We start from the raw sequence: 12,680 nt of genomic DNA on the forward strand, positions 1-12,680 counted from the left end.
TCCCCCATTAGAGCCCACTGTTGTTTGAGAACCTGTCAGCCATGGCGGTTGTATTAGCCAACCGAGTGTCAGTCTTTTCTCTCTCTCTCTCTCTCTCTCTCTCTCTCTCTGGGGGAAGAGAGAGAGAGTCAGAGCCTCAGCATAGCTTAGCGCAAGCTAAAACAACAAGCTCAAGAAAGTCAAATGCGACTGAGGAATGGAGGTTACCGCACACATTCTCTCCCTGCGCCGATCTATCTCTTACACAAATATGCACACCCTAGGCCTAGCACTCATGCAAACACACACACACACACCTGTTGCTCAGCCCCGGGGTAGAGGCAGTTCTGTACGAAACCCACCTTCAGCTCATCTGGTAGAGAGCAGTAGGTTGTAGTGACTGAGCCACGTTGGCATTTGACAGCCGTCATTAATGTAGGAGTTGTGCTCTGCCAAAATGGAACAGGGCTCCTGGTTTTTTTTTGCCGAGAGGCCCGTGGTGAGAGACTAACAACTGCGGCTTGCAGACTGATGGAATTGTAAAGCGCTTAACCTGTCTTCTCCGTAATGGAGTGGTGAATGCGTATGTTTGTTTCAGACTTGACAGCTTGTAACATGTGCAGCATGTATTGGGGGTAGCTAAGCAACAGAACCACCCTTCACCTGAATTCCCTACGCACCGCGTTGATCATAAATCTTCAGTAGCCAGGTCCAGGGGCGTCATAGTGGGGGTGTGGGACTGACTACCCAGGGGCCCAATGCGGGGAAGGCCCTCAAAATGCCAAAAGATGCACGAGAGACATGGATCAAGAGAGGAAGGGGGGACCACAGTGACTGCTTATGTATAGGGACCAGACATTTGTGCTACACCCCTGGTCAGGTCCCCTTTTCCTCAATTTCTTACCTCCATCGCACATATAGGCCTATTGCTATACATAACATCCCCTTAACATTTCCATTCCTCTGACAGGCGTGCAATCAGGACATGGCTGTACCTGTCTTTTCCCATGGAGCCACGGTGAAACGTAATGATTAATATGCACTAATAAGTCCAAGATCCATAGTAAGTGTGTATAGTAGTGTTTCGTGTTCGTATGATTGGAAGGCACATGCATATACCGAAGACAAGGAACCAGACATGCGGTGATTTTCCAAGCACGGTTGATTTTTTTTCAAGGTTTTACTCACCTGTGTGTTCAGCGTTGCTGTTTTAAGGCATTAAGAAAACATTCTGGCTGTTGTCACCTTCTTTTAAAAGTCTTCCAGTGAGTGAGAACATACGTAAATTCACGTATCCACAGAGTGTTAGAATACCCTGCTCTGTGTTACTCTGGAAAAGCCTGTCTTGTTTCTGATTGCATGTGGAGAAGTAAAGATAACCATATGACACTGAAGTCAAGACTCAACATCATTAATTATAAACACGTGTTTGCCCCTATTTTTAAAACTACGCCTTTAGACCTCGCTTCCATAAAGTTGATCTACATTAGGCTACAAGAGCACACGCATTATTAGGCTTTCGAGAAACTATTTTCTCCTGTCTAGAAAACACACTGTTCCTATTTTTTTTATTTAAATAGTGGTGTCAATTAGGACGACCACACTTTAATTTTGTCGTATGAGTCAGAGGAGACTAACAAGACATGGCCGATGTGTAGCGGGTTCATGTAGCTAGTTGAAAGGAAAAGTTGTGCAGCGTTGTGTGTAGGCTGGAGTGCAAAACAGAGGACATGTAACGACTTTTTCATGCCACTCTTGTCCTAAGAACTTTAACGACACAGAGAGTTGGTTGTAACTATCATTTACGTGATGGATGGTGGATGGCAGGGGTGGTACAGTGAGTGTATGATCATCATGTCCCTCTGATGTGGTTCACATACGGTCAAAGAAACACTAGGATCCCTGAGCAACGGTCCGTGACCACTGGATGCGGGGGAGAGTGCTTTCCAAGTCAAATCAGCCCCTGCGTGGGGAGGACTGTTGACACTCTCGCACGGAGGGACTGTTTATGCTGTAACACAGGAGGAATGGGGAACTCGTGGGGCCACAGCTACTACAACAGCCGTCCCCGTCAGCCTATGTAAAAGAGCTGGAGAGTAATTTTACAAAGCTATATCTGCAATCTCATTTCCACACTGACGCCCAGTTTGTACAGGACTGAATACAGGGCTTGCCGGACATACTCGTAATTTATGTCACTACCCCCCCCCCGCAAAACAGCATTCTGGAAGTATTTTGCATGATTTTTACAACATGTTATTTGTCAACTGGTTCTTTTCCTGTCGTGTAATGAACATGTTGAGTTGGACCTGACATGCCTTGTTTGGCTCTTTGATGGGAAAGTGGCGGCAGAGAGTAGCATTTGGGTCAGATGCCTGATGACCTTGGAGACCACAGTCAAATGAGCCCTATTTGTGTCACTCTGCATGCAAAGTTGACTCCACCTCACCCCAGGAGGCTGATGAGAGGCCCTAGTACACAGATCGCTGTTTTTTTATGTAAACATTATGTTTTGATTCACTGTATATTTTACATACACCTATAAATACTTACCGCAAAGATAGACATATGCCTAAATAGTTTAAATTTTAAATTAACCACAAGTTCCTCACTTCTATTTACAAATTATAGGCCTTTCCAAATTATACCATTAACAGACAGAGACATTTACTGAAGGCTTCATGTCCAAGAATAAACAGTAACATTAGGTAATTTTGTGGTTGTGTATTTCAGAAATATTACTGAACATAAAATGCCTGTCAGACCTGCCATAAAATACATTTCAAAGTGAAAATAAATTAAAAGTGAAAATAAATTTAAACCTATAAAATTATTGGATTTTAGGATTACTACAATATCTTGGACAATTTATTTAAAATCATGAAGTCCTATGAGTCTGACCATCTCCTGTAGGCCGACTCCAGCTTGGAAGTGCCAGAAGTCAGACAGGCATGTTGTGGATATATTAAGAGCTATATGTTTAATGAGGTGAGGAGATGTGTCAGTGATCCATGTTCTTTTTAATGCTCAAAATTCTTAAAGGGCTTTTTTTTTTAACTAGTGGCAATTAGGCCACCACACAGTGCAGCAGGTCGTGTCAAATAGACTGTGTGTAGCAGTGTTTTGGATGAACCTATGGGGTGCATGGCAGTGGGACATATGGGTTTTGTATGAGCATGCACAAATATATATATTTTGAAAATAAATTTAAATCTTGAATTACTACACCATTCTTTTGTAAATCCTCTACTTGCATGTTTGCGTATATAGTCATGATGCAGTTTCCTACTCATGTAAAACAGCAAGTAGGCTAATTTGACATAGTGACAGTTGCATAAAGAAAGCAATTAAATATTTTAGTTGCAAAGGTGTACATGATGTATTTCTTGTCACAATCAAAAGTGTGAAAGATTCCCCAAAGAACTGGCAAAGTTCAGAAAGACCAATAACAGCCAAACAATTTAATAAGATACATTCAATTTCATTGTGCAACATTTGGAACTGTGCAGCTCAACTGTTAATGCTATAGACTCCAAACATCAGACCAATGCCAATTTTGTCTAAATGTGCGTGGAGATTCCCATGCTGTCTGTGAGGCCAATTGCACTTCATTCAACGTACCTTAGTCTAATAAATAAACATTATGTTAACTTCTCTTGGGAGCTCTTGCATAGGCTACATTTTTAGAGAAGTGGGGGGAAAACAATGCTCCCTAAGACACTTACTTTTATCAAAATAGAGAAAAAAAGCATACAAACATTAAAAAACAAAACAATAGCAAATAATAAGCACCCTGAAACACTTAAATGCAAACTTTTTTCCCTCTTCTGTGATTGCTTATTCATGAAGTCATACGTTACCCCGTTTTCCCCAAAGACATTTGCAGAGGTGTGCAGTAAAGAGGAATTGTGACGACGGATGGCAAAGTGTCCTCATCATAGTAGCAGTCGTATCAGTCCTTCAATACGTGCACCTGTCCTGTCCTGCAAGTTCTTTCAGACAACAACACGAGTTTGTAGTACAAATTGACAGACTGTTTCCCCCATGTCTCTCTGGCCTGACTGTCTAGCTGGCGTCAGGGGGGTCACGTACACAGTTTGTGGAGAACACCACAAATATGGGTCCTGGGACCAACACAAAGGAGGCGATGCAAGCTAGAGGGGACAGACTTCTGTCCTCTGTCCCCACCGTCTCCCCCCTCCCCCTCCCGTCTCTGTCTGTTGGTGTGGCTGACTTTACAGTGCTGAGGCGGTGACAGGGTGAATGGCGTCACGGGTGGCTGTCATACTCTTGAAGGCCAGAGGGGTGGCAATGTCACAGCTGTGGGGAGATAGAGCACTGCCACTGGCTGGCTGCCATGTGGGTCCGGTCACATAGGCCGACGTGGTGGCGCTGTACCCCGTGTAGGGCGACACTTGGGTGGGTTGGTGGTAGGGAGGGATGCTGGGCGCTGTGACATAGCTGTTCACTGTGGGCAATCCATTCAGCGTCTGGGGGAAAGAGGGGGGGGGGGGGGGGGGCAGGGAGAAGATTATATAGGTGAAACTGCATTACAGGTCTGAAAGGTCACTGATTATAGGTGGTTAAGAGGAGCTTCTTTGTACTGGCTCCCTGCTTGGAGTAGACAGCCAGGCAGGAGTCATTTTGCTACAGATACAATTCAGTCAATTATAAGTGGGTTTTCTTCAAAAACAAGTAATTGTTTGCTGCAGCAAGGATCTCTATAGCAGTCTATTGAAAAATGATTAAGAGAGAAGGCTTGAATCATCCTCATACAAAGTAAGTCTCAGTTGAGTTAATTGAAACTGAAGTTAGTAGAAACCAAACCAGACAGACACAATGTGGCTGAGCTGCAGTAATGTGAAAAGTTGGGCAAAGTATAGAGGAGGGAGAGGAAAATGAAAGGAAAAGATGGTGACATTACTGTATAAAGCAGAGACTTAACTTGGATATGATGACACACGAAAACCTAATTTTTCCCAATTTTGCTTAAAAAGTCTGCATGCACAGTTATGCGAGTATCTCTCTGGACGCCCTGCTACAAACGCCTGACTGTCCATATAAGACTGTCGTTTTGTTAAAAGTGGACTTTCCTCCAGCGGCGGGGATATACCATGCCAGACGATGGGAGACAGGGTGGTTGGGGTGCCACAAAACAGATGTCATGAGAGATTGAGAGTGAAGGCAGGAAGAGTGGAAATATGATAGAGAATGAGGCAAACATATTTGAAGCATGAATGGACTTTGCTTTTCTGGCGCAGCGACAAAACTTAACTTGTGGAATTCACCAAAGCATTTCAACAGTGAGACAGAATTTCTATCCCTGGGTGGTCCATGACTACTGAGAATCATTTCTTCAATTGAGATCTTTTCTGTTGCTGTGTCTTATATGCCTAGTCTTGCTTGGCCGGTATAGTCAACGGCTATTTCTAAAAAAAAAAAAATAACCAAAAAAAGATACACCCCTGACATTTATGGTGATTATAACACACAACTATGTAGAAATAAACTGTGAGATTTTCTCTGTTTCTGTGTCTTATTTGCCTAGACTTGCTTGGCCAGTAGTCAACGGCTATTTCTTCAAATAATGATACACCAAACTGACATTTATGGTGATTAACACACAACTATGCAGAAATAAACTGTGCATACGCGTGCCTGTGTGTGACTGTGGGTGACTGCGGGTGTCTGGTGTCTGTGGGTGCCAGCCCGGGTGCCTGCAGTGTTTGCGGGTGCTTGCTTGATCCAATCATACTGCAGCTTACTTTACAAAAATGCCACAGACTAACTATGTTTAAAAAAAAGAAAGTAACATTCTTTTTTCATTCAACCTTTTCACACTTCCTTCTGATAATTCACATACACATACACACACACACACACACACACACACACACACACACACACACACACACACACACACACACACACACACACACACACACACACACACACGGATACATAGGCTCCATATAGCCACATAACTGGGCATGCATGTTTACCTTGTTATGTAGGCTATGGCCTCATAGCCTACATTAAAAAGGTTTTACCACAATATAATTAGATATTATATTATGTTATTCTATATTGTTTAAAAAAAGGTTAATATAGCCCCATATGCGTTGATATCAAAATGATATTTGATCTTGTTGAGCAGCCTATTTTCTTAATAAAAATAAATAAATAATTCAACACAAGAGGTCATGTTTGTAAAAACAAATACAATAAAGAAAATCATAATTGAATAATGAATAATTAAAAGCGATTAAATACGCCAAACATATATCAGTATTAATTTCGGTCACGTCCTCGCACTGCAGTGTGGATTGACGCCTTCAGCCCAGCCGTGACAACTCAGAGATATTGACCTTGAGTTGTGCCTTCATAACCGTGTTATACGGTGTGCCTTCATAACCGTGTTATACGGCCATGTTTCAGATCAATCAAAAAGATTTGATCATTTTTAAAAGCAGGTTCATCTCGCCAGAAACTAAATTGAGGGTAAAATATGTTTTAATGAAAATTCGGTTTTGCGTGATAGGCCTATAATGAGTATAGACGAATCGAATGTGTTTTGAGAAGCAGAAACAGAAAAAGTCATAAAGAATCACAGCCGTCGTGCGCCTGCTGTATGAATGAACCTTAAATGTAAATTTAATGATCCACTTCTTCTTCCAAAGAAAAACCTGAGTCTCCCATGGGCGCATCTGATTGCTCCGCGCCTATGGGCCGTATGTTAACCATTGGGCTCCGACAAATGAATAGGCTTATGTGATTTAGGTCGATTGATATTTGACACAGTGAGTCAGTGACACAAATGACCCGGAGAAGCACGGTCACTCAACTTTGTATAGGGCTATATAAAAGAGCAGATAACAAGAGTTAATCGTGTGAATAGCAAGAGAATTTAGACGAAATTTTGAGGCAACATCGGCCTATAGCATATGCTAAGACATTGTTAGTGTATTGCAACATGAAAGGCTGTTGCATTAGATGTCTCTTTCTCTCTGCACGCATGCATGCACTCATGCACAAAATATAAGCCTAGTTAAGTTTAGAGCCGATAAAATGGTAAGCTAATGCAAAAGGTAAGGATAATAGCCTAGGACTAGTCTCTTTGAGAAATAGTTGCATCATTCTTGTTTTTCCTGCAGTATGCATAACGGCTGTGATTTTATAGTTGTTTTGTGCATTTTATGCTTCATTATAGCCTAACTCATAGTTTTGTGTTGGTCGGCTAACCGCTCGAGACAGTACACATACTCAGTAGGCTATGTGTTTGTGCAGTGTTGTGTCTCTCTGGGTGCCATAACTTTGAACGCTCAATCTCAGAGCATCCGCTTGTTTTCTATAATGAGCAGGAAAACTCCCCGTGATAAAAGTGGGATAATAAAATATGTGGCATGAAATTGTTTTTGTCTGTATAGAATCGCGTGACTTGTAAAAAATAAAATGCACGCATGCGCACACGCACACACACACACACACACACACACACACACACACACACACACACACACACACACACACACACACACACACACACACACACACACACACACATACACACATACACACACTGCTGTCATCACACACACAGCCTCTTGTTGCCTCTTCTAGAAAACCAAAGGCCATATTAGACGTTTCAGACTGTCGAAAATGAGTCTTTGATACAAATGTAACCACTGATTAAAAAAATCAAAACGCAGGTATTATGGCGAACAAACAAGACTTGACACTAAAGGTAAACTGAATGAACGTGTGACGATATAGTCACAATTTAAAAACAGGAAAACTTGAAAATATATAGGCCTATTCGAGAATATATTTAGAGAAAATAGTTTTGTTTCAATTGCAACCACTGTTGACAGGTAAATTGACCTTGACCCTGATTCTTTTTACATTCATCACATTGGATTTGACGGTTTCAAATAACCATCGACCTTCATAACTCCATGCAGAATAGTGCTTTCTCCCTAACGTTTGTCTTAGACAAAATCTATATCGTTGGTCGCTATCTGGGATAGGCCTATGAAATTAATCAGTGACTTCCTCTCTCCATACATGCAGGTTATCTTGGCCCAAACCTTATAGGCGCTAAAACCTCTAACCTGAAATGTATAATATAGGAATTTAGCAGGGAAGTGGAAAAATACACATTTGTATTAATTTCTTGTTAAACTTAAAACATTAAACTTCCTGGGTCTAACCAATCTAGTTTCCTTATGGAAATGTAGGCTGAAAATGAAGGCTACAATTAATTTCTAAAAGATAGGCCTACACTGCAAAAACGAGGATGTAACGAGGACTATTAAACATGTATTATTATTCAAATAATTTGCAATCTATTGATTCATACAAGGCATCGACCACATAGGCCTATAGGAGATAGGCTACACCGACTGCGCGTAAAGCCAAAAACAAAAAATAAATTGCACCCACAGAGTGGGTTTCAATGCGTGAAAGAGAAATAGCCTACCCATGGCGTGTATTATTTAATTATTAAAGCATGCAGGACAGTTAGACTATTCAGAAGAAATCAGACCTAAAAGACAGTTAAGACCATTAAATGGTCTTTTTTTTGATAGGCTGGTTCTGCAGATCTCAGTGCTGGAGGTTAGTGCAAAAAAAAACTGAGGTGTCAATTTTTTGTTATAGCGTATTTTACTTCAGGTTCTAAATGCGATTTATCCACGCCACTATAGTGCAGAGCTTGCTGGTGGAAAATTATTCTCCTGTTTATAGCGCCCCATTCTTTGGCGCTGGAAAAGGATGGCCTGTCACACTAACTGGGAGAGACAGAATCTCTTCTGTGAGAGAGAGGGGAGTCAGAGCGGATTAAATGATAAACCTGCATGGCGGTTTAAGGTCACCTCGCAACCCAGGCCAAGGTCTAAGCCACAGGTTCAGTGCATAAAGCAATCATTCCTGGCCCTAACATCAGCACCGTCATTTGGCATTTTCCGCACAAACAATATATCAGATAAGCCGATGGGCCTTCATGTGCGTAAAGTCTTCATATATATATATATATTTAGGCGATATATATATATTAGATATAGATAGATAGATGCAATTTTTCTTAAAAGAGATTACAATGATAATATAGGACTGCACGTAAAATATCTCAGATGGGTGAGAAAAATGTCACTCCTTTGCAATGCAAGTCAACCCCAACAATTTCCTTGAATAAATAATCTTGGAGTGATCTGCCTCTTTTTTCTTCTTCTTTTTTTTACACAAGATATTGACAGAAAAAACAGCCAAGTCAAACTGCATTGGGTCGGACCAAATACAATTATCTCGATTAAATTTGCCAGATTTTTCCCCCGTTGCTTTAAGAAATTAAGATGTTTATACTGAATGAGACTAATGACTTGTTAAAATGTACATTTTTTTTCAGCGTGTCAACTAAATATCAGACTGAAGCGCAGTTCAAGATGGACCGAGGTAAGACGACTCTCCGGAGGGATAGCCAGGAACATTTAGCCCACCAAACGCCTTCCTGTCAAGGACAAATTAGATTTACTTTAACCGTTTCCCCCGTGATGGATATTATATTATGCACGGTCCCCAATGTTCAGAATGGGAAAAGCAAGCCCACCAATGTTGTAACTCGATCCGCCTAAAGAGTGCTTTTTAAATCTGCGTTTCGCCTACATCTTGAAATGTTATTTTTGATGTATGATTGAATTCACCCACAGCAATCTACTCTAGCATAATACGCTGTGTGTGTGTGTGTGTGTGTGTGTGTGTGTGTGTGTGTGTGTGTGTGTGTGTGTGTGTGTGTGTGTGTGTGTGTGTGTGTGTGTGTGTCGAATAGTAGGCGATTAGAAAACTGGAAATATGATCGTAAGTGAAAACACCATAGCCTATTTGATATTAAGCCTATAAGCATCTTGTCTTGATTTTTAAAAATTATAGGCTATAATATAATAGGTGGCCTATACCTGCCATTATCTTAAAAAAAAGTGAAATCCTTGGTGAAATGGTGGCATAAAGAAAGGCCTCACGTCGTTGAAAGTAGCCTTTATTCCGGCTTTCAAAAACCTGCCACAAGCATCTGCTAATAATTTGGAAATGCATAAATTGTTTATAAAGGCAGCCTCTGAGAACACATTCCTCCCTTGCGATTTCTTGTTCACCATGAATATCTGCCTTGCATTTGTCTTGTTTGGATTGCCCGAGTTAAGTCTGCAGCATGGTAGCCTGCATAGGACCGGGGCAAGTTTATGCATGGCGGCCTGCGTCCTGACCTGACAGCACGGTGTGTTGGACTGACAGACACTTTCCTCTCCGACATGAGAAACACGCTCTCAGAAAAATCCCTTTCACAACAACGAGCCTACCATTAACAGTGATTTATGGTAGATCCTATTTCATTGTTTCCAAAACAGTCGTGGTCTTATTGAGTCCAAACAAAAGTTATACCTGCATGTGACACAATTAGAAAAACGAGAGTGATGCAGTATAGCCTAGAAACTCAGTCATAGCACGAGTTGATGCTTCAGGCTATAGCTATCACACCCGCAGACTCCAAAGGCAAATTTTCGTGACCTTGATATCTGACCTTTTTGTCAAAACTGTTACTGCACGAACCTATTCTGAGTTCCTTTTTGGCATATGTGTGGTTGGTATTTTTTTTTATAATGATTTTTGAGCCTGTCATTTCCAACACAAAAGTATACCCATCTCAAATTAACTCAATTGACGAAAAAACAACAACATTGAAGCTCAATATCTCAGAACTATCCTGAAGGCAGATAGAACCTCATAATATGAGCTCGTTTGTGTCTAAAAGCTGCTGAATGCTCAGCCTGCATGGCACAAAATGTCTGGCTCCAGTCATGGCAAACTTTCAGCACACCTCATTTTGACGCAGTTCATCTCACTGCTGCGCCTTTCCCTCGGTTGTCCCTCTAATATCCACATCCGCCTCTTAATTATTAATGCAAGCTGGACCATCTGTTCCTGAACTAGCTAGCCTACCTGCTCCAAATCACTATCAGGAGGTCAAATGGCATTTAATCTGACTCACCCCATAGAGGCCTGTGAATTTCTAATCGTCCAATAGTTAGTTTTGGGCCTATAAAAACCTCAGTGGAAAAAATGTGTCATCTCTTTCTCTCAAACACACACACGCACACACACACACACACTTGCGCGCCTTCAAAACTATTATACGCATTTTGTGGATTAAACTGGAGAAATGCAACTGCCCTCCAGGGAGCCATGCTTACTTTGTTGCTCTGTTATAGACCGTATCCCCAGAATATCTGTAACAGAGTGCGAGGAAGGCCATATCCTGTGCATGGCCATGTGTCCAGGAAGGGTGGGCATGCCGGGAGGAGTGGGCACTTTGGGTGTTGGGTATGAGTACAAGTGGTTGTACGGTAACGTAGGCTGTGGCGGTGGGTGCCCCTGCTTGCCCGACTCATACTGGCTCTGCTGGGACAGATTTCCGATCTTGTTGCGGAGGATCCGACTGATGGAGCTGACGGAGGGCAGGTTGAATTTGTCGCACACCCCGTCGGCGAGTAGCCTGTCCCGGATTTCCCAGGCAAAAATCCCCGGGTCCCTCTGCTTGTATGTCCGAATGTGCTTGACCACAGTTGGGGTGGTGACCCGTGGTTTGCTGCCTCCGATGGCGCCAGGGAGGATGGAGCCGGTCTCGTTGTACCGGGCCAGGATCTTGCTGACGCACCCATGGGAGACGCGGAGCTGCCTGCTGATGTCGCAAGGTCGAATCCCAAGCTGGGCCAGCTCCACTATCCTGAGGCGGATGGCGTTGGGAAGCGGCCTGCCGTTCACGAAAACACCGCCGAGTTGGTTCACCTCTCCGAAGGCTGGCTCTGGTTTCATGAAAACACACGGGACAGAAAAATACAACCGCTATTAGGCGAAGTGCATAGCCTATACGTAACCAATCCGAGGCCTAGATTAATCTAGGAGGCTATAGCCTGCGATAAATTAGCTAAAGAGACCATTAGGCCTGCTATTCTAATTGATTTCTAGTTTTCATTGTAGAAAATAAAATAGAAAATGAAACTAGAAAGGGTGTAGGTCTATAGTGTTAAATTGTGATTTCAATCGTGTTATTCCAGTGAGGTTGTGATTTATAAAGGCAGGCTGTAACCTAGCCCATATTTAATCTAGTTTATAACCAAATAAACACACACATTCACACCTTTAAACTGTAGTCCGCCGTATCTTTTCGGGCTATAATGTTAAATGAGTTCAGCAAATGTTTACCCCGAAATAGGCTTAAGTTATATCATGAGTACGTTGTTTGGATAAGAAGTAACCAATAGCACTGTATGCTATCGTGGGCTAAAGCTCACAGGAATAGCCGGTCTACAGCGACAGCGCCAAACTTCCAGGCTATAACTGTCACACTGACAAAGCCTAATAATGCCTGCCTGGTGTTTTATTCCCGCTTGAGTTACGGCTAAACTAACCTATCACAACAATGCAGACAATATCTCGCATTCCCACCTTGCCGTTGGACGGACTGCTTGCTCCATCCCTGACAAGAAAGCGATCCGATATCAGACTTACCCATAGTGTTGTAGCCACAGAAGATGAAGAGGGCGTCAGGTTTGTGCCTGCTGTGCGGGTCCTGTTCAGCGTCCAGCGTGTCCACCGTCCAAAAGCGCGTCCAAGAAACCCTCTTGTGCGATAAGGAACGAGAGGGACAAAAT

At 42.4% G+C, this 12,680-nt stretch overlaps 1 protein-coding gene across 2 annotated transcripts; it reads right to left on the reverse strand.

Moving 5' to 3' along the window:
- Positions 1–3,413: 3,413 nt before the first annotated feature.
- pax9 (paired box 9) lies at positions 3,414–12,677 on the reverse strand. 2 transcript variants are annotated; one of them, XM_083634101.1, is made up of 3 exons: positions 12,538–12,677; positions 11,263–11,831; positions 3,414–4,469 (listed from the first exon to the last, which is right to left on the reverse strand). In XM_083634101.1, the coding sequence occupies exons 1-3, from the start codon at positions 12,539–12,541 to the stop codon at positions 4,215–4,217; spliced, it is 828 nt and encodes a 275-aa protein (XP_083490227.1). In that variant the 5' UTR covers positions 12,542–12,677; the 3' UTR covers positions 3,414–4,214. The 2 variants fall into 2 exon arrangements, with proteins under 2 accessions (XP_083490227.1, XP_083490226.1); XM_083634100.1 differs by having other exon boundaries at positions 11,220–11,831.
- Positions 12,678–12,680: the final 3 nt, after the last annotated feature.

The sequence above is a fragment of the Poromitra crassiceps genome, assembly GCF_964638095.1.
Source record: "Poromitra crassiceps genome assembly, chromosome: 3".
In the NCBI taxonomy this organism is placed as follows: Eukaryota; Metazoa; Chordata; class Actinopteri; order Beryciformes; family Melamphaidae; genus Poromitra; species Poromitra crassiceps.